The sequence below is a fragment of the Falco cherrug genome, chromosome 6 (assembly GCF_023634085.1).
Source record: "Falco cherrug isolate bFalChe1 chromosome 6, bFalChe1.pri, whole genome shotgun sequence".
In the NCBI taxonomy this organism is placed as follows: Eukaryota; Metazoa; Chordata; class Aves; order Falconiformes; family Falconidae; genus Falco; species Falco cherrug.
The window spans coordinates 87,384,523-87,406,746 of NC_073702.1; the positions used below are offsets into that span (position 1 = coordinate 87,384,523).

The 22,224-nt window shown below is 44.6% G+C and overlaps 1 protein-coding gene across 1 annotated transcript; it reads right to left on the bottom strand.

Moving 5' to 3' along the window:
- Positions 1–1,865: 1,865 nt before the first annotated feature.
- Positions 1,866–21,666, bottom strand: PLEK (pleckstrin). Its single transcript, XM_005439168.4, has 9 exons — positions 21,482–21,666; positions 17,099–17,254; positions 11,569–11,750; positions 10,314–10,405; positions 9,391–9,575; positions 7,594–7,698; positions 5,800–5,883; positions 4,551–4,620; positions 1,866–3,680 (listed from the first exon to the last, which is right to left on the bottom strand). Exons 1-9 carry the CDS (start codon positions 21,527–21,529, stop codon positions 3,541–3,543), a joined length of 1,062 nt encoding a protein of 353 aa, XP_005439225.1. The 5' UTR covers positions 21,530–21,666; the 3' UTR covers positions 1,866–3,540.
- Positions 21,667–22,224: the final 558 nt, after the last annotated feature.

Sequence of the window (22,224 nt, forward strand, 5' to 3'; positions counted from 1 at the left end):
TGAGCTCTAAGACAAAGGCAGCAGCAGTATTACTGCACTGAAGAATTAGCTGCAATATCGCAAGAAAGAATGCAAAAAAAAACTTGGTCTAAAAGAGAGATTTTACAGTATACACTAGATCATACCTCAGAGACCTTAACTATTTTTTCCTCTTCATGAACAAACTTTGATTAAAGATTTCTTAATTAACTGCTCTATTACCAAAACCACATTTTCAGTAAACCTTTAACACTTTATGTTAACGATTCCTTCAAATAAAAAGCAAGTACGGCACACTGCAAAGAACACACCAAAATAACTACATTTAGCAACAAAATAATACTAATGTTTTTTAATTCTGAAAACATTTAGCAGGGAAAGTAAACAGCTCTTGGAAACCACTGCTAGAGACAGGCTAAGACAGAGCTCCCTCCAGATGTGGTGTTTACAGCATTATACCAAGAATTAACACCTGGAAGCTCGTTGGGTGGTTGCAGTTCTCCTGGACGTTATTTTTTTGCTGTGTGTGGTTTGCTTTGTCCTGTTTTCTTTTAAACCACGGCAAAAGGAGCTCCATGTCTACATGGGTGTTTTTATGGGTGGATGGTTAATAAACATTCCTGAAAACCTGACTGTAATAAGCACGGAGTGAACGTTCCAGGGGAGGGAAAAGTCCTCACTGTAAGATGTGGTAAGTCAAACACGAACCTAAGAGGATTTTTATAGTAGATCATACAAGTCTTACAGTAATTGGATATTATAAATATAGTCCTTATCCACAATGGTTTATTTTGTTGTCCTTTATTCTATGAAGAAAGACTAATTCATGTTACAAGTAAAAAAGGAACTGATGTTGATGTAGTAAGTGCTGAGTACGTAGAAGCAGCGTGATTTAAATAGTTAAAGGGTGAAAACAAATGGAGGAAGCAGGGCATATGAAGGTCTGCTCTTCTGTTTTTCCTCTTTCGATGGGTAGTTCCTTGCACCAGGCCTGCTTTCTCTTCTCTTGGGCTAGTACCCAGGGTACATGCCACCTCCCTTCCATGTCTTCTGAGTACTAGGCTGGCCTCATAATCTGTGACAGACTCGTAGTTGCTTTTTAATACTAAATTGCCTCGGACAAGATCTATTTAGTACCTCTAGAAATGGTAGTGATGTAAAACTAATTTTTTTTCCCTTGTACACAGACATCTATGACAGTAGCCCACACCCCCTTGTCTCAGCTCTGGTAGCTCCCTCCCGAGCGACTTTTCTGACTCAGTTCAAGGGTTGTGATGATTGTCATCATCCCTTGCACAGTTTCTAAGGTCAGGCTGCTGGTGGCAATTCAGGTACCTACTCTGATTTTCAAAAGCACTGGCATGTGTTAGGAAACTAAATGCCTGTGAAAACTAGCCCCAAAATAACCCTGGTCCCCAGCGCATCCCTTGTGAAGAGCTTATCAGAGAGAAAGAGAGGTCCATGAAACGTATTCGTTTTCTTGTCAGGCCTTGTCTGGAAATGGGCTAGAGCACATTCACCCTGGGATGTAGAGCTCGTTATTGACGTCAAGGAGTACATGAGAACCTGACTGAAAGGAAGAACAGTTGGAGTCACTCCCAGTACCAGTCTCAGACAAATGAAAGCATTGATAGGTGGAAATGTAGGTAGGCATCAGACGTAAATTTCCAATCTTCTTGTTTCCACCAAGAATAAGACACCTACAAACCCTTGTGATCTAGCTTCAAAGTAACTACCTGTGTCAGAGACCCTGTTGACACAGTCTGGTACAAACATCAGAGCTCTTCCACAAATACACTGACCAGCACCATCTGCCAGAGGACATACTGTTCATAGGCGGGCAGCTGTAACCCTGGCTGGGCACGGGGAGAAATGACAAGGTCAAAGACTGCTAAAACTTTTTCATTTTATTAAAAATTGGTAGTTGCATCCCTCTGCAAAGCTGGGTAAATTTCTGTTTGGTTGTGTGGTGGGTTTTTTTTTTTTTCTATTTTCCTGTGTCATAGGGTATTTTTGAGTTGGGGAGCTCTGAAAGCAGCAACCACAAAGCAATTATCAAGAAAGCAGGCTAAGCAAACTGGGTATCTTTTTGCCATGAGTCTTCCTTCCTTAGAAGGACAGACCAGGCTTCCGTGATTCTGTCAGCTTGCATGAGATACAGAAAATGCCTGCCAGGAGCTGATTGCCTCCGGTGTCTTAAATGGACACGATGACGATGACGCGGTGCCTGCCAGCCCACTGCCCCTGCAAGGCTGTGTTTGCTTTGTGATAAGCAATACTAAGGCAAAAGACCTGCAGGCTCACTAGCTCAGATACAGGTATAATTAAGCAGAATCAAAGAGATGCTTTAGCTGCGTTTAGATTTGTTTTTAGACGGAAGAAATCTAAATAAGAATTTTTAAGGATAAGGATAATAAGGTACCTTATTAGATCTACAAATAGTTTTACAAGTTTTGAAGTTTACTTGCACTCAGTCTGCATCAGGAACAGCCTATGTGCGGAATCTGACATTAACTGGACTTTCAAGTCCTGCTTAAAGGTTAAGACTTTGATACAGTCAGACAAAAATATAAGGATTGATCAGATAAACTGACCCTGTCAAATAATAATGTTTATTTCAGTTACAGCAAGCATAAGGTTTCTCTCATATTACTAAGGCACAGAACCAAGGACTGAATATGTTGCTAGAGGTTAAAAAAAAAAAAAAAAAAAAAAAAAAAAGAAAAAGCTAAACAAAACCACTTCAACCAGTAGATCAAGTAACCAACCCATGGATTCTTTCCCTCCTCCTGTAAGGTTCTTAACTCACATACAAGTCAAATCAGCAGTACGTGACACCCTAACAACTGCGTTGGAGCCCTTAATGAAGGGAAACAATGGCACTAGGGCAGATTCTTGTGGATAAATTTAGCAAAGGTCAAAATCAGGTGAAAAAATGTTGAACTGAGATCACTTTGAGTTTGAAATGCTGGGGGAAGGGACTTTTCCTCATACCACTGTCATTGAGTTGTACTTGCTTTCCACATGGTCCTTCCATAGCAGCCTGCCGTCTTCCCTTCCTTAACACTGAAGGATTATAAAGGAGTGAACCAAGTTTCCAAGTGAATGGATTTCTTTCCTTACATCTATGGCATTACTTGTATAGGTGAACAAGCAGTAAAAAGATTGGGTAAAGAAGAAAGTGTCAAGTTTGTCTTGGGAAGACTTTGAAATATCTGAAGATACTGAGACAGGCTGAATGGTAGGTGACTACTGGAGTTTCTCGCTTATAGTCAGTGACAATGACTCTGTCCCCTGTTAATGGTGAAATTCTATCAGCTGTGGCAGCATGGAAAGATATGATTATGCTATCATTGAGTAAAATATTACCATCACACCAGTGGAAAAATGTTAGTTTGTTTGTGCCCACTATAGAATTAAAACTTACTACCCGCCCTCACCCGCATCCTACGAGCCTTAGGATGCCTTTCTGGATGATAGTGATTTCTCTCAGTGAAATGTTAAAGTCCCTGTTTTAAGCAACTAATTTCAGTTGTCTGTCTTCTCGCTGGCAGGTCATCTTCATTTCCCAGTCCTAGAAACTGCCTGAATCGCTTTGATCCACTCTGTACGCTCTGCAGATGAGGCTGCTTGCAAGTAATAGTGGATTTCATTTGCTGTGATGATTTCAAAGAGGATGTTGTCAACATCATACTTCTTGGCTATGGGGAAGAAATAAGGAAGTCAGCTATGACAGAATAAAGTCTTGCATTTACAACGTTTCTCCCTTTACAGGCTGTAAGGGGATTCCTTTCCTTTCTACAGCAGCGCCTGGTTGGGCCTTCACAGACAGGTTGCATGATGGAGCCCATGAGACAGGTCTCCCTCTTGGAGAAACAACCCGTGAATTCTGCACATTTCACCTTCAGGAGTCTCTGGTTAACCAATCTCCAAGCACGGAAGGATCTGGAATCCTGCAGACAGGTCATATTCCCCAAACCCTCCCATGCCTTGTCAGCTCCAAACCCAAGATGTTCAAGGTCATGCCACATCCAGAATCCCTGGTTCTTTTCATACCTGCTGGCAAAGCCTACGCAGGTGTTGAGATGCCAGCAGACTTTTCTGCTGGGTGTGATGGCCTCTCCCCTGGAGAGAAGAACACGTGGAACGTGTTTCTTGTTCCCTGCAGCAATGCTTAACCATTGCTGTTCCCACAACTTCTCATTTGGGGAGGGAACAGAGCGTGGGCAGTAATAATTTGTTGGCATAACCACTTCTAATGTAAAGCTTTCATCACGAATTCATCAACTAAAAAAAGAAAACTCTGCTTACTCTGTCTAAGGCCAGTTATCCTAACACAGGGATGGTGTCATCCTTTTGACAAGTCTTGTCTAAACAACTGACAAAACCCTGTTGTCCTTACAGTGTCCTTCTCCAGTAATTAAGACAGCAACAGAGAGACTAGTTACTAGAGAAATTACGGAATCATTGCACGTGGATTGCTTCTGAGTAAAAAGCCACTTGTGATTTCAGGCAGATTGAAAGAATGTACAAAAAACGTATTACACAGCTCATTCAACATGGTTCCTTACTGTCTGGCATGTCTTCCACTGCTGTCACCACGCAGCCTCTCAAGTGAATTGCTCCTAGTGGTTCTTCTCCCTAGTGAGGACACGAAATCAAAATGAAATGCAACACTTCTGGAACTGCTCAGTTGTGAATATCTGGCTACGGCTCCCAGATGGATACAAAAACGTTTGCCGACTGGGTATGTCACCTGGGAAACCAGGGGACCCTCGGTCTGTACGTGACACGGAGCGGGGGGTGCAATAAGGGGAAGATGTACAAATAATTAGGAAATCTGTTTGGGGATTTGGAATTCAGGATCTGCAGAGTGTTAAGCATGTCTTGAACAAAGGTACAAGAGGAAGATAAGCCTTGTGCCAACTGTAATGTTTCTTTTGCTGTCACAGTGAATAGAAAAAGGACGTTAGTTAGAAAAAGAGTAGATCTTAGAAGTATTGTAACCAAGCAGCAAGAGCAGCTACACCCTTATTTACAATCTGGCCTCGTGGGCACTTCAGGACAGTGATAGTTAAAGAACAGGCAAAGATGCATTTTTGTCAGCGGAAGTTTCAAAGAAGCAACCCCTATAAACTGACAGCTCAGCCCTTCGAGAGGGGCTGCCAGGAGAGGGAACAGCAGGCTGGGAGCAGGGGGGTCAGAAACTCCACGGTGTTGATTCTCCACGTGTCTAGGCTGCCGAGGGGGACAGTGTGGCATGAAACACCTGTAACCTGCAACGGCACCGCTCCCGCAGCAACGCAGGATGAGATAAAACCTGTGGGCTGAATCTACCCGACTGCCAGCTTTTGGGGGGCAGGTTTTGCCCATGGCAATGCTCCTTCCTTTCTTAGGGTGGGGTCTGACCTGTTGGACTTAGACAAGAAATGAAATGCCGTGTCTCAGCCTGACACAGAAAATACCTCGGTTATAAACTGCAAAACGTCCCTGTTGTGTCCATCTGCACTTATGACCGAGTTCATTTCAATCAGGTGAGAGCATACATTAATTCTAATTAATCACAGGTAAGAGATAAGAGCACAGTTCAGTGTTACCTGTTCCCAGGTCTGGGTGGCAATTGCCACCCTGACTTGGCAGCCCCAGCAACCATCCTTCACTTTGCTTTTCCTGAGGATGGCTACGCCGTGTGAGCACAAACAGCCCTACCGTCCTGCTGGGGCTCCCCTATCACGCATGCCCGTGAAAATCCTCCACTCAGATACTTCCACAAGGCATTGGCTTTAAAACAAACAGGGAAATAAACCAAATGTCTCTTACTCCAGCAGGATCATAGTAGTGAAGGTATGCAGGGTCTTCTCTTAAAACAAACTTTCTCACTTTCCAGTTCTTCCTGCGATGTCCCTAGGAAAATTCAAAACCAGGAATGTCATGGACTGCCTTGCCTGCAAGCACTTGCAGTCACCTTACCCACACATGGGAGAACAGGCAAATACAAAAGGGAAAAAGCTGAATATTTTGGACAGGAAATATTCACCAGATTAGGACTTGAACCTGGCCTTTCTGCATCCCACTGATTTGCGCAAGAACTGGGCTATCATACTGGTTTCACTCTCTCTTTTTTTTTGTTTTTGTTTTTTTTTGTTTTGTTTTCTGTACAAAGCAGAACAGCCTCAACATGGGAGATTCCTCTAAACACATCTCATAGTCTGGTAGTTATGACATTCACATGAGGTCAGGGAGAACTGGGTTTAAATGCTTGCCAGAAAATGGCTGCAAAACACCTTGCAAGGAAAGTACCTTGGACTATTGGCAAGAACGAGCCAAAGGTCCTTCTCTCCCTGCAAAGACAACAACAACCACCACCACCACCAAAGGGTTATCTGGCCTAGGCACCCAGGAGAGGGTTCATGGCCAAGAAGCTCAAGCAGAAATACCCCCACCTTCCGATGTGGACGCAGATGCCTTATTGCCTGTTTTTGAGGCTGAAGTGATGGGTGGGGGAAATCTAGATCTGCTGAAAGCATTCTCAGCAGAAGCAGCGACACTTCCAAGTAATGATCCACAAGTCACTGAGGGTGACCAAACACTTCCTCTCAGTGTTTCAAAATACCGGTTTCTCAATTAGCTACACTGTTAGCAAGGAAGCTTGTACTAACTAGGCAGGCATGAATGTGACAGGGTAAAAGTTGGCAGAAAGACGTGCATCTGATTTGTTCCATCGCTTCTGAGTAATCCGCCTGAGCAAGAGTAACACAAGTGAGCACCACCAAAACGTCCTTAGGCTCCCAAGGAATATTTTAACAGTGGCGGTTTAGACTTGCTGTTAGGAAACGTTTCTTTACAGACAGGGTGGTCAAACACCAGAACAGGCTTCAAGAGAGGTGGTCGGTGCCCCGTGTCTGTCACTGTTTGAAAGGCACTTGGACAACGCCCTTAATAACATGCTTTAGCCTTTGGTCTGCCCTGAAGTGGGCAAGCAGTTGGACTGGATGGTCACTGCAGGTCCCTTCCTACTGACCTATTCTATTCATTGAAGAACTCTGGTCTTGCCTTCAGTTTACTAATATCTGCTTGCAATGGCCTCAGAAAGTAAGGATTTTACCATGGCATTCGCTGTATTGCTTACACTTTTGCTGGAAATGAAGGTACACAGTTATCTTCCATCTTACAAAGGGGACAGGATGAAACTTTGGTGACTGAAGGGACTCCTTTGCTCAGGTGCGCTGAAAAAGCCTGTGAAAACTGGCAGCTGAATCCGGTTGTGTGTCAGAGGGACAGCGGATTGGCAGCCTTTTTTACCTAAGTTCAGTTCTGCATCGTATCACTGACTTGTCACATCTCTTGCTCTAGCACTCTTTCTTGGTTAAAACTATAAACCATCTTATTTTCTAATAAGAGCCATAAATCTTGTAACATTGGACAAAAGCCCTGATGCCATGCTACAGCAAGTGTTCTTTGTGCAAAAGCAAGAGGGACAGAGATGAAACCTGTCACATGGGGAGGTGGCATAGGCTAGTTTCTCTCTTCTCTAAAGCTTTGAGGTATAAAAGACTAATCTTGTACCCATGCAACATCATCTCAGTGTAAGGATAGAACACGTTCAATACTAACCTGTTTCAGCAAACATCCTTGTTTGACTACTATGCCTCTGAATTCTTCTTTCAGGACTACATCATCATCACTAGAATTTCCCTCGCAGAAAAACCCACTGTCAGGCTGCAGGACCACAAGAGAAAATTCAGAAGTTACACAGGTGCTGCGTGTTAATGTACATGTACAAATCTGCCTTCCCTTTGGCCTCCCTCCACCCTGTTTTCTGCCCCCCAGAAAACCAATCCTTTTACTGGAAAAATCTCCCGGTGAGGTTGAGGAGCTCTCCAAGTCACCACGGAAGCATTTCAGAGTGAGGTAGGACTACACCAATGGGTCTCAGGGCATCTGAAGTGAGCTGGCGCATCTGTGTTTATGCCAGTGTCTCCGTTCTCCGTGATTCTTGGTGTCACATTCCCTCCGTGACAGACTGCCTCAATCCCATGATGTTGCAGGTTTTCAAATGCACAGACAGCAGTTCACATGAAGCAATGCCAGCACAGCCAATACCCTCCAGGCTGGCCATCCCTGCACCCAACACACCCTTTCTCTTCCTCCGCCCATTACGACCATCTAGAATTTGGGAAGAAGAAATGCTCTTCAGCTAGGCTGTCTTCTCCAACAAGAACTACCCCTAATTTTGGAAATCTGCAGTTTCCTATAGCTGTGATGTTGCGCTGTGTGCACTGAGCACTGGCTGTCTCAGGACCTACGCGTCGTGTCCATTCCACACCAGATAAACTGTGACGTTACTTACTGAAACTTTACACTGTTCAAATGATGTAAATGCAGGGGACCCTTTGTACGGTTTAGAGCAAACATCTGTGCTGCCTACTTGCATGACAGCAAGTCAGACATTGGCCTGCTGTGGCCTCCTCATGCCACATTGGTGTGGAATCAAACTAGAAAGAAGCTGGAAGCAAGCAGAGTGCACGTGGGCTGCGAGAAGTGTCCCAGGTAGCCAGGAACTGCGGTGGCCACAGGGCTACCTTCACCAGCAATGTCTCTGCTTCCATTGCTGCACAGGGCAAGTCTCCCTAGCACAGACACATTCTAGGAAAACAAATGAAGTAATGGTAAAGTCATTTTACTGAAGTCAAGTGATCTATGTGGTAAATATAAACAGAATTCTAATATTCAAGCGTTTTACTTGACAGAAGGCGCACTTTTTTGTTAACTTGAGTTCATAAGCCAAATATCTTTCAAAAAAAAAAAATTTGACTATCATTGTGATATTGCAAGTTCTTCAAGTCAATCCACAGAATGCGAAGCAATAAATTGAAAAGGCTGGGTAAGCTACCCAGGACAGGCATTATTGGGGGGTATTACAAATTGTTGCTTCTTCCCTCTGTACAGCTCTGTGTGTGTGTGTGTGTGAGTGCGTGCGTGTACATACACACTAAGTCAGGTTTGATGGCTCAGCACCAAAATGGGTTTTATAGCTTGTGCCACCCTGAGAAGCCCCATGATAATGAATTACTCTCTTCCCTTCCACTGAATCATCAGGGGAACTGATTACTAAATTCTGGTTACTGGTAAAATTACCAGGAACAAAGTCTAAGTTAAAAAACCCAGCTTGAGCTCAGAACTCAGTTCACACTTAGAAGTCTGCCAGAAAAAAAAAAAAAAATCTTGCTTACAAATATTCAAGTGAGCCATTTTGTTCTGAGAATCACACAGGGAAAGACAATTAACGTGGATCTCTCCGTTTCTGTACAATCTTTCCTCCGGTACACTTAAGAAACCCAATAAGAAGCATGAGAAAAGCAGAGCATCAGTAAGTGTGAGACAATAAAAACCCCAGAATATAACACTCACGAAGTAATAGTAGGCATCGCTGAGATCTAAGAAGGGGGTGTCTGAGAGTCCCTCGGCAGCAGCCTTGGACGTGTCCCCTGCAGGCTGTAGGTAGCCTTCACTCAAGAGGGACGAGGCAAGCATGAGACCTTCTTTGCGATTTCGGATGGATTTGCTGGACACCAGCCAGTCAATCACAGAGGTGCCTGGTTACAAAGGAACAAACAGTATCAGCCACAACCCAAGACAGACACGACGAAGCCTGAAAACACACAGGCAACAAGCCTATTCCATCCATTCATCAACCTCCTGAAAGATGTTCTTAGTGACAACGCAGAGCTGATCGGGAAGGATGCTGGGGTCATCCAGTGAGGTACAGCTGATCCAGCTGATGGCAGGGGCCAGCACAACTCCTGGACACTGTAGAGGAGCGGAGAGCTGGGAGGGCAGGCAGGGCTGAGCTGGGAAGCCTCGGGGACAGGGGAGGTATGAAGGACAGCCAAGCCTGGAGAAGCCAGTCTTCCAGGCTGCTGTGTTACTGACACAGTGCTGTCATCACAGGGTGACTTTCGACTCGTGCCCTCACAGACTTGACTTGGAGCAGGACAGGAATTACAATGTGACACAGTTTGTTGATGAAAAGTTCAGAAAGGAATAACTCTTTTGTAGTTAAGTGTTTCATGCGACTTTCTACAAAGATCTACTTCAAACTTTCTGGCACTGGTTAGATTTCCTCCTCCCCTCTTGCTTTCCATGGCCATAACTGAACACTTTTCCAAGCCTCATCCTTTGAGCACCTCCTGTGTTGATCAAGAAAACATCTCCCAGGTTTTCCTTTCAAACTTCTCTGTGCTTTACAGAGCTTAGCGCTGTTTTATCTATCTTTAGCCTCTTGGCCCTTTGCTCCCTTCATTGTATGGAAAAGAGAGACAAGAGCTCCTTACCTGTAAAGCAGTGATTGAACACCTTTTTATCTTTTTCCAGCTTCAACTCCTTTATTCCCTTTTCAGGATCTTTCATTGAGAGGTATAAAGCGCTATGCATAAAAAGAACCACAAAAGCTGTTAGCAAATAAAAAGCTTTAGCCAGTTCGTACAATAATATCATTGTCATTCAGGGGATCTTCACATTTTGCTGGCACATTGCTCTCTGCAGTACTATAGCTTAACTTTAATCTGCTGAAAAATTGACGTTGCCGGGCCTGGAGGCCTCACTACGTGGCTGTCACGGCTGCAGGAGCAGAGGGGAGAGTGTGCAAACGGCCCTGCACACCCCCGTATTCTGAGACTGGAACAACGTGTGGGGCCTGCCGTACGAACGGAGGAGCGCCCACCGCTGGGGCACCTTCACAGGGCCCCTGTGTTCCCCTAAAGGTCCTTGGCCGAGCAGAAAACCTGTCACTAACATCCCCAAAGCCCACACGCTCTCAGAGGCCCTAAGTAACCTCAGCGAACCCTGGTGTGACTTTGTTCCTCCCACCCACTTCTCACTTGCTCAGAATTCTAATTCCTTGGAGCTCTGGAATAACAAGAAGGACAAATATTAAATGTCAGAGGTTAAGTCCTTTGGCTTGTCAGTCAGGGTGACCCTCTGCCGAAGCCTGTGAAGTCAGATTTAGTTGCATCTTGGCCCTGGGCTGTTTTACTGTCCTATAAGGAGCATTGCAGGCTCGCTCAGAGGCAAAAAATAAGTTGTCCCTAATTTTTTAAAGCATTGACCAACAGATGGCTTCCTGTGTGTGCCCTGTATCTCCTCTCCTTCCTTTGCCAGCTCCAAATCCTCTGGCAGGCACCACCAGGCTAACATCAGCGTTTCTCTGGAGAGCAAACAAAAGGTTTAAAATACTTTTACAATAAATTATATATTGTATAAAAATGCCTCTCCCGGAACAATCACACTTTGGCTGGAGTCTCCTTTGGCACTGCAGCATACTCAGAAATCTCATCAGCAAAATCCTTAGATAAATCAGCATGTTTTGGTAAAAGATGATGTATTAAAAATGCTTTTCCCAGTTCTGATCACTAGCTCATTTCTGCCACATTGTACGCTCTGGAACTGTTAGTCATGCAGAAAGGACCCAGTGAAACCAGAGAGGCAGCATGGGCAGGCATGCTCACAGCTCTCCCAGACCAAGGTTACAGACCTGGCACACTGTTTGTGGATGGAAGGAAACGGAGGAGCAGAGCTAGGAGAACAAACCTCAGGTTGATTGTTTCAGGCAGTCTGATAGACCTTCTCGTGGATTTTCTGGCAAACCTTTGGCCTCCATCTATGCAATGAATTGCTTTCTTGATATCCCGTACCCAGGCATCTCTCTCCTCCAGGTAGGCAGCTTGAAAAAAGTGGTCCTGCTGCTTGGCTGCAGTGAGCTTGAAGACAAACTGGAATGATAAATGATGGGTTTTTAAAAGTTACTTTGGTGTAGCCAGTTGGGCACAATTAACCTAGCACCACCACAACATACAGCCTACCCGTGCCTAAGGGACTATGGAAAGTGCCTTAGAAGCACAGTTAAATTAAAAAAAAAAACACTCTGAAGAAAAACCTAAAGGCGGCAGTGCAGGTCAGTGCTCCTTTTGTTATTTCCCTATGAGCAATCCTGGTGATGTCAGTACAGCCAAGGTGAGTAGCACTGATATAGCTGCTGATTTTAACTTTGACTGGGAAGTTCAACGCAGCTGAAAGGCTGAAGTGCCCAGCCCCTGCAGGTTTAGGGTGGGTGTAAATTCATCTTGATGTTTATAGCAATGTGGTCAGTCTGAAGGAGGGAAAAAACCCACATCGTGTTGCTTAGCTGCTGATTCATAAGGGAAAAAAAGGTCACAGTCACACTGGAGAGTAGCTGAACACATCTGCACCCTAGCAAAGCCTCAGGGGCTTGGTAGGGAGATGATGTATCCAATGCTTGGCTGTCACAACCTTGTGATCACTACCTACCTAAACGCACTAGAAACAATGGAAAGTCTGTATTTCCCAAAAATGAGAAAAGATCTTTTAAAGGTAGTTCTAAGCAGAAAAAAATAACACCAGCCTGGAAAAAAAACCCAACCAACAACAAACCAAACCACAAAGTTCACAGTTTGATCTCGTTTTCATTCAGTGATCTTTTTGATGGAAAATCTGGATGTAATTGCTCAGTCAAGACGGTTTCCACTTCTTCTAAAATATAGTTCCACATAAGTAGTTTTATTAGAATAAATAAAACAGGTTCTGACTCAGCAGGCATCTAAAAACGAGGGGCTAATCAGTAAGCAAACAGCACAGCAATATGAGGGCAAGTAAAGCAGAGACTATCGTCAGAGAGCAGCGCACAGTGAACCTATAGCAATTAGATCAGAACACTGAATGAGTCTCCTGAAGCTTCTGTTTGTAAATGGCACATTTCTGAACATCCCTAATACGCATCTTCCAGATTGTTGCCAATGGAAAAAAAATCTGACACCTTCAAATGGTGCAAAGTCCCGCTGGCTTTCATGGAAGACAGATTTCAAATGTACAAAGCAGCGAGTCCTCAAAACTCCATTTCAGACAGAATGTGACCATTTCTTATCCGACACTGTTTGCATTTCCAGCAATATCCACCTTTTCTATTATGCAGTAAAGAGCTACATCCTGAAAATCAATGTATGGTGCATGTGCAAAGAAAACAGACAGATCTCTCCAAATCCCAATATCCAAGGGTGACGCTAACACACCAGATTAACAGAACAAAATATCAAAGCATTAAAGCAAGTTTTTAGCAAAGGGAAGATCAGCATTCTTCAAGCTGAAGAGCTGAGAAGCAACATATAGATAAATACTAAAGAAGTGTTTTTGTTCCCAGTACAGAGGAGACTGGGAAAATTCTCTTAAATGTAGCTTTTAGAAAGCTAGGTCACTAAGCTGGACATCCAGGCTTCCTCTGAAACTGGGGAAGAGGTTGAGTTTCCAATGCTAGAAGTGACCAAGTCTCCCTCTGATGATGTGTATCTGTTTGTGCTTTTGAGAAAGTTAGACCATTAGACCAAACTAAACACCACGATTTTAAATAGCTTAAGTTAGGACAAATTAATCTGACTATAAGCAAGCACACATGATAATGCTATCCACAGAAAAGCCGTGGGGAAACAGAGAAAGCACAAGTATAGCAGAATTAACATCACATTAAGCCATGATCAAACTTCAGATCAAGAACAGCAAAGAGCAGTGAATGCATTTTGAAGTAAAATCTCAAAATACGCAGTCGCAGCCTCTTCTGAACAGGCTATTTTTGTTTAACAAATCCAGGATTGCTCCCTTTCCCCTCAGCACCTACTTTTTGGAAATGATTTAGTAAGCAAAGGGTGCTGGTGATGTGCCCTGAGGTTTTCAGCTAGGTCCTGATGCAGATACACAAGCCGATTCAAAAAGCTGAAATCTAACCAGATGAATATAAAAACCTGCTCATGGCTCCACAGTCCCTGCTCCAAACAGTGCTAAATAATTCCGAGCAGTCCTCAATAGTCCCTGCTCCACACTGGTCAGGTGAGTGAGACTGCACTTAAAACTGACCTAATGAGAATTATCCCACTTCTCACCCTACAGAAATTCTGTCCTAAAAATTATACTCGCATTTCTAGCCATATGAAGTAAATGAATTCAAACCACTAAGAACCACAGTAATTCCCATAAGAACGGGAACAGAACAACTGTATGTTTTGACATGTGACCAACGAGAAAGCAGGACGGAATGCAGAGGCATTGGATTCAGCAGTATAGCAAAGCTGTAAAACCTAAGATACAAAAGTCATTTTTTATATACTTTATATACTACATTTCCAAGGAATACATGTAGAAATTTAGGTTTAATCATATCGGGCAGTAACTATGTGTAAGAACAACCCCAGTGATGGTGTGTTGCAGTTTTGACTATGGAACAGTTCAAATTTTTAGCGAAAATACATAGCCAGGGCTATAAGTCCATGGACCTGCAGAATGACCTCACCGACTCAGTAAGGAGAATCTGCTCCAGCACCTGCCGAATAGTTTGGATTGCTTCCACTGACTTCAGCAAACTGCGTCAGGTCTCATTTATGAAAAGGTGTTTTGGGTGCCTCAGCCCCCAGGTCTGAGCTCCTTCCTTTTTACTCTACTCTCCCTCAGAAAAGGCCCCACCAACTACAATGAAACATAATGCAAAACTCCAGATGTAAACTCATAATGTAAAACAAAGCATGACATAAAACTCAATGCAGTCGAAGGAACGATCCTCAAAGACTTCATCACCCTTCGATGCAGAGACAATGCCGCTTCTGCAAACTGCCACATCCTCAACAGGTGAGAATCTCTCTTCAGGAGGCACCAGATCCTTCAGACCTCTCTGCCTATTTTGTAGAATATGAATGCACATACGCTGGTGAATTACCTTTTCACGATTGTTAAATGCATTACTGTTACCGACGTTTCCAGGCAGCTACCATAGACCAATACTGATGTCAGTGCCTCTGTGGGAGTTAAAAAACAAATGACAACAAAACCAAATGCCCTCGCCTTGCCCCAAATTGTTTGGAAGGGAAGGCTTTGTGAGAAAAATTTCATTTCTACCATTATAATGTCAGATCTGTGATACTCTTGAACATAGTACCCTTCTCCCCATGCATTATACCTCATGTATAGAGTAAGGAGAGTTGTGCTGAGGCATATTAATTAGATAAGGTAGGAACATGGCTTATAATCGGCAGAATTAGAAGTAAATGTCTGCAGATACACTTAATTTCTGTTCCTTTTTTTGGCTGTTTAATGCTCCTGCCCTGTGCTCTAGTCCCTAGATGCAATTATTCATTCACCTTTATTATTAATGGTTTGCAATAGATGTGAAGCCAAGTGCTGTAACAAAGAGCTCCCAGCTGGTGCCCAGGCAGTGCAGTGCCACACAGCCACGCTGGCTGAAGCAGGAGGTCCGATCCAAAGCTGCAGGGGTTAAACAGTAAGGTTTTCCCAGGCATGCCTACCAGCGGCTCAGGCAGGAGCTGCCAGCAATAAGGAAGAGTAAATGGGCTTGACCAGCAGTCAGTCAAACCCTTCAGGATCAGTTGGACAATCTCCCTTGCCAGCTCAGAGAGCAAAAACCTATGATGGGCATGGGGTGGGAATGCATGATCGTGCAGTTCTCCTTCCAGGCATGGTAACAGTCTCCTCCTGTGGACAACTCCCAGTACCTAGAGAGAGCCAGGAAGAGCAGGTAGCTCTTGATCCTGCTCCAGGTGGGATTTCCAAGGTAATGGCCCTCTAAAGCATTTTGTTCCCAGGAGAAGCAGCCATCTACAACTTCTTTGACTCAGCACAGGATTAACAACAAACTTTATTCTCTACCCCATCCTTTTATTGTACTGCCTTAAAGACAGCTTTTACTCTAAGAGACTCTTTTTCTTAACAGATGTAAGTCTAAAAAGACTCCCTAAGAATCAACTTATTTTTTTTCCATATAAATGTGGGGTCTGCAGAAAAACAACCAACAAAAAAAAAAAAAAAAAAAAAAGAAAGAAAGGAGCAGAAGAAAGAAAAGCAGAAAGGAATGGAAAAGGAAAGCCAGCAGGCTCAAACTTGACACCAGGGACCCTGACTCTGCTTACCACAAAACCTAAGGGCAAGGATAATTCTCCTCAGTTTACTCATATGAGAAATTGCAGCTTGCTCTCTCCTACTTTCTTTGTATTTTTCTAATGCTCTCAAAGACTATCTTTAGTCAGGCATCCTTGCAGTAAATTGCTTTAAACCGTAACTGGATAATCTTCCCGATTGTGGGGGACCCCTTTGTCGCAGGAATTCCTGGGGCTTTAATGCCTATTTGATGAAACTGAGTTGCTGACATAAATGACTGACTAAAGATATGATTCTTTGCTCATACCAGAAACCCTGTTTTACCAGCAAATGTTTTTCAGGAACCCTGTAACAAAATACCTTGGCTTGTACAGTTATCTTCCTGCATCTTATTTTCTGTCAAATAAGACTCAGAATTTGTGCACACAGTGACCTGTGTGTTTCACTGGGCACCAGGACCTCAGCCTGTCTGTTTGCTACCCTTGACATTAGAGATCCCAAATGTCTAGGCAGCATTTGAAGTACTTTCTCTAAATCAGTTTTGCTTTTTGCTTGCAAGTCACTTAGTGACTTAGACTCTTAGTCACTTGCAAAAGCCCTACAAGTAACAACGCAGTGGGTCATTAACACAGACCACATGAATCTGAAGCGTGTGGCATCGGGTAGTTACGAAATGGTAACAAAAAGGTTTAGAATACAGCTTTACTTGGCCATTTTTGTCACAGCATTTATTTCCTTCCTGTGTGAGCAAGTCAGTCCTTGCTCTTGGACAATAAATAAATGCTTCCACCGAGTATGAAATAGTTTCTCACACCTTTATTCTGTGGCAGCTAGATTTATATTTAATGCAAGAGTTGCACCATTCAGCTGCTAAGCGTCCTCACAGCAACATAATTTAGCTTTGCTCTTTGACAGACTCAGAGATTAAAAAAAAAAAAAAAAATTAAAAATCATTTTCTGATTTGCTCCTCTGGAAGTATCCTGAATTTTTCCTGAGCAGTCACACTTTTCAAATACTACACAGGTCCAAGCCTGCTTGTGATCTTCTAAGACAAGTGAGAATTGCCACTATGATGAGTGTAAGGAATTTGTAACCCCAAGCCTTTTGCCCCTTCAGTGCTTCCAGGAGCCTAAGTATACCATCAATTTTTGTTACAAAAGAAGTACTTACCATTCTTTTGCCAAAATCTTGGCATGGGCTGTTAATAGAGCTTCCTTTTAGTGGTATCATCCCTTTGGGGCTGTTGTCAGCCTTCCGCTTGTAGAATTCAATTCCATCTTCTAAGAGCACGACCCACATTGGCTTCCAGGTATTAAACATGCTGCCCTGCATCAATAAATCACCGTGTATATTATGGTCAATAAATCACTCCTCACATGATATGCACTTAAGATACAACCTTCCAGGGAGTGCCTGGAACTCTATAGTTAGTGTTTCAAGGGGAACATACCACAACCCCACCCACCTTACGATGGAGGGGGAAAAAAAATATTGTCGCTATTCTTTTGACCACCATTAATTTCCCCTTGCGGTCACCCCAGCCATGAGTTTTCCCAAAATAGCATTGCCTGCCTGAGCAGGTGGTTCTCCAGTGTCAGGTAGTCCCAACCGCTGTCTTCAAGATGACATAGTGGCAATATCATGAATGATCCTCAACATTTCAGGGTGTGAATTAGCACATTAGGACTGTCTCATTAACTTGGGCATCCTGTGCTATATTTGAGGCTTGATGCTACAGTACAGTGCGTTGTTGAGGCTTGGCTGGCTGGTAAGAAAGCACACATCTTGGAGGATTTCTAGACATATAAGAACAAACTGTAAGAGTAATGAATAGTTTAAGGGCCTGAGGCCACAGATCTCCAGCTGCTGTGGTGAGGAATAGAAATGCTTCATTTCCTATTTTAAAGCTTTTACTTCCTATTCCTGAAACACAGCTGTTAGATGTGAGAAATACGGAGATAAAGACAGGGATGGATCCTACATATAGTACAACACACAGCAAAACTTTCAGGGACTCCGAGAGGAACGACCTGTTTCTCTGTGTCAGGCACAATTAACCGCTAGAATTACTGAGACCGTTGCACTCCAGCTAGGTGACCTCTCCGGACCTGCCTGCAACCAGCTTCAAAAGTAGTCACAGTTCCCGACACCCAGGTGACTTACTGCTCAGCCCAATCATAGAATCACAGAATTATTTAGGTTGAAAAAGACATTTGAGATCATCAAGTCCAACTGTTAGCCCAGCACTGCCAAGCCCACCACTAAACCCTGTCCCTAAGCGCTGCATCTATGTGGGTTTTTTTAAACACCCCCGGGGATGGTGACTCCACCACCTCCATGGGCAGCCTGCTCCAATGCTTCACCACCCTTTCAGTGAAGAAATTTTTCCTAATATCCAACCTAAACCTCCCCTGGCACAATTTGAGGCCGTTTCCTCTTGTCCTGTCGCTCGTTATCCAGGAGAAGAGACCGACCCCCCCTGCCTACGGCCCCTGTCAGGCGGCTGCGGAGAGCGATCAGGCCCCCCCTGAGCCCCCTCCTCTCCAGGCCAACCCCCCCAGGTCCCTCAGCCGCCCCTCACAAGGCTGGTGCCCCAGCCCCTGCCCCAGCCCCCTGCCCGGCTCTGGACACGCTCCAGCCCCTCCACGTCCCCCTGCAGTGAGGGGCCCAAAGCTGAACACAGGGGTCCAGGGGCGGCCTCACCGGTGCCCAGCGCAGGGGGAAAATGAACATTTAGACATGCTCAATACCAACAGTTCCTCTGAAGAGTTACCAAAACACAACCAACACTTGTGGGCCCCAAATCAGAGGCTATTCATCACAAATACTGGCTTGCCTTGCTCCTTCTGTTACAAAGAGAGACCTAAATTTATTCCCCCGCCCCCTACAGCTCCGTGCACAGCATCCCTGTCCTCTCCCAGTGTGGCAGCTGAGCACCACTGAAGCTGCAGGCAGCAGCAGCAAGGCAGCCCGCGGTGCTGTGCCACTGCCTGCCTTCGGCTGGTTAAACCTGAGAGCTGAGCAGGGGTAGGCGACATTTGCATTATGTTTTTTCCTGCAGAAGTGACCAGGGCACAAACCTGCTGAGTCTTTTTTTATTATTGTTATTATTCTCCAAATGAACCCTTTGTCACAGCCTTTTTGGCTGCCCTACCTTCCAAGAAAGGCTTTTTGCACTCTGACTCAGACCTTATGTTCAACTACAGGGTGGGGAGGGAAAACCTCCAGCCAAGTTCTCATTAAGAGCAGGACCCGCTTCCAGCCTCTGCGGCCCTCAGAGGTGCCCCATAAAAGAATGTTATCTTCCAAAGGAAAGTCACTGCCCCGGGGGGTTCTCTGGACACCCAGTTAAACAGGGAACTACTAAAAAAACGCCTCCTCTCAGTACCACATATGGGTTTACTGCTGTTTTCTTTTCTCTCTCACTTTTTTTTTTCTTAATAAGCCGTAAAAATTTACCATTTTCTCAGAGCTCAGACTACCCACTGGTTGATTTTCTGCTAAGAACTCAATTAAAATGATGAGCCAAGACAAGAACTGTTGCAATTTCCTCGTGTGGGGTTACCACAGGTTAGAAAACTTCTGCTCATAAAGAGGCAAGTCCAACACTTCCTGAAGACCAGACTCCGACACGCTTTGCCAATGGAAGCCACCACAGAGCAGCGTCAGACGGGCAGTCTCAGATCCACACCACCGGCAAACAAACCCAAACAGGGTCACACTGTTCCCATCTAAAACATCTCACGAAACCCTAGCAAGCAGGGTGCTGGATTTGATTTTCCTGGACTGAAAAACAAATTGTCACATCCCCTCCAAAGATGGCACATACAGATGGGTGTTGCTGGAATTACCCTCCGAAATCACCAGCCACCCTAAAAACACATGCAACTTCCCTTTGATAGAACGACTTCTTTTTATAGCATCTGTGGCACTACAAGATTTGAAAATTAACTGTTTCTTGTGCTCAGAAGATGACACATGGTCCACAAAAGATACAGATGGAGGTTTAAGCTGACCTAAATCAACACTGAAGTCTGAACCCACATTTACTGGAGGTCACATTGTCCCAGCTAAAGCACTGACCCCCAGGGACAGCACTGGTCCCCAGTCTAATGTAAATACCAGGACAAAGTCAGTGACAAATGGTTTTCACTCCCTGCAAAGAGAGCTGAGGCCGCATGGATAACTCCTTTGAGAGGTCCAATCCTTGGCTTCACTTTACAGGCATAAAGGTGAGGAGAGTACATAATTAACAGGTAAGGTTAATCAGGAGCATGCTCATCCTTGCTGGAAGCTCTGGTTGTGGGATGCACAGCAGCCTCACTGATGTATCAAACAGCTGGTACCCGTCTGATCTGTACCTTCTGCTCCTTTTGCCCTCTAGCCCTCCCTCCAGCATGCTGCTGCTCAGCACCACCAGCATCAGCTCACCCGTGAAGGACAGAGCCACCTGTGAGGCTGTTCCGGGAAATGGCCACAATTCCCACTTCCCTGTCACCACTGCAATGGCACCCAGCAGCAACTGCATTAGTACCGCACAGAAACACTTTTTGGGGACCCAGCACCCCAAGGAATATGAGGGACTGATGCTGGCACATCTGTATGCATCTTTTCCCCAGCACACCCAGCAGGCACACAGTCTGGGATTGTCCCAGTGTCCAGGTTTCCAGCCACTGCCCTATCGTGGAGGAATATACATCTCGTGAGCCGCTTGCTCTATCTATCAGGAACTAGAGATGTGCAACCTGCACAGCACAAATTTGTCTCCTTCCTCATGACAGCACCACTGGAGCTTTGTGATTACTTTATGAACATACTTCCTTTCAGTATCAGTGGAAATAAGACTGAGGAGTGGCCTCAGTCCCGTATTAAGAGATCCCTCCAGCCAGCTGTTCTAATGAGTGAAATTCTCATTTGGATGAGCAGAGACATCACAGGAGAGAGCTCGTCTCTTGCTCCAGGACTGACGCTGTTTAGTGTGGCTGCTTTCAGCCAGACTGATCTCACTAAGGACTTAAATGAAAGTCAAGGCTTTACCCTATGGGCTCCACCGCAAAAGACTCCAGAGCAGAAGTTACTGTGGGGCAAAAAAAAAATAAAATTAAAAGCAACTACCTTCGCAAAAGAGGGAAGTGTCTGTGGCCCCACATGCTGTCTCTAGGCCAAGGTGATCTGACCTCTTTAATCTCACTAGGCTTCCCTGACGTTTAACTCAGCGATTAAGCTCAATCAAGTAGGCTGCGGCCATTTCAAGCTGTTACCTGTTTTGCCAAGCTTCCACTAAAGGCATTAGGTTACTTCATAAAAACACAAATCTTTTGATCCAAGGGTACATCTGAGATACATGCAAAATGCTTTATAACTGCTAGCAAGTACCTCTATAATCACTAACACCACCTCGTTTTACTGCTCAAGGAATTCTGTTCATTTGCATTTTCTTCTTTGAAAAAAAATCATTTTGTTAATAACTGAAACCCAAGTGTGTTTTCCTACACCTCCTCAGCCTGTTCAGAGTTAGTTCCTCCCCGGCTCAGTCCAAACCTGCTCACTTACCTTCTTAACCAAGTAGCCCTCCCTGATGCGCATGGGTTCTCGCTCCATGGCTCAGGCAATCCAGCTCTCGGGTCTATCAGCACTGGCAGGAAAGTTCTTCTGCAGCGCAGTCCGTGGGCTGGCGTTCTTTACAGCACAGCTGTGTCACTCTCAGAAGTTCCCCTGCCTGCTAATCACATGAAAACAAGCCCGTTTCCTCTTACAGAGCGAGAGATAGGGAAACGCGGAAACACGTGTGTATTTATAGTTTGCCTTTGACAGAACAGCCAACAGCCTGACAAAACACTCAACTGTATCAAACGCAGCCAGCCTTGATGACAGAGCCCTGGGAAATTAAATAAGCATTTTAGTGCCCGATCCAAAGAAATCAGGCCCACTGCAAATACACAAACTCTAGCAAAACCACAAAGAGGTGGCGTGCTGTGTTGCTGCTTGGTGCATGCCAAAAGGATCTTAGCAGCAGGTTTCCAACTCACTGGTCCAGTCACTTCGTCCCACCTTTGAAGCCTGTCTCCCGGTGGGTGAGCACATGAGGTCTGGCAGCGAGCTGGAGAGCTCTCACTTGGGTAATGGCAATGCACCCTCTCCTGATAGAAGAGGTTTGTTTATTAGACTTCATCAGATTTCAGAGTTTGAGGCTGAGGCACCCCAAAGAGGTTAGTTGTCAAATAAGCACAAAAGGATTAAACCAGCGCATCACATAAAGCACCGCAGAACGTCACTTCCTACGAGTATCTTTTACT

Coding starts and splice junctions, on each gene's coding strand:
- PLEK (XM_005439168.4), bottom strand. CDS start 21,529: ATGGAGCGAGAACCCATGCGCATCAGGGAGGGCTACTTGGTTAAGAAG. Junction 17,255..21,481: donor AGGGCTACTTGGTTAAGAAG/GTAAGTGAGCAG, acceptor TTATTGATGCAG/GGCAGCATGTTTAATACCTG. Junction 11,751..17,098: donor AAGATTTTGGCAAAAGAATG/GTAAGTACTTCT, acceptor TTATCATTCCAG/TTTGTCTTCAAGCTCACTGC.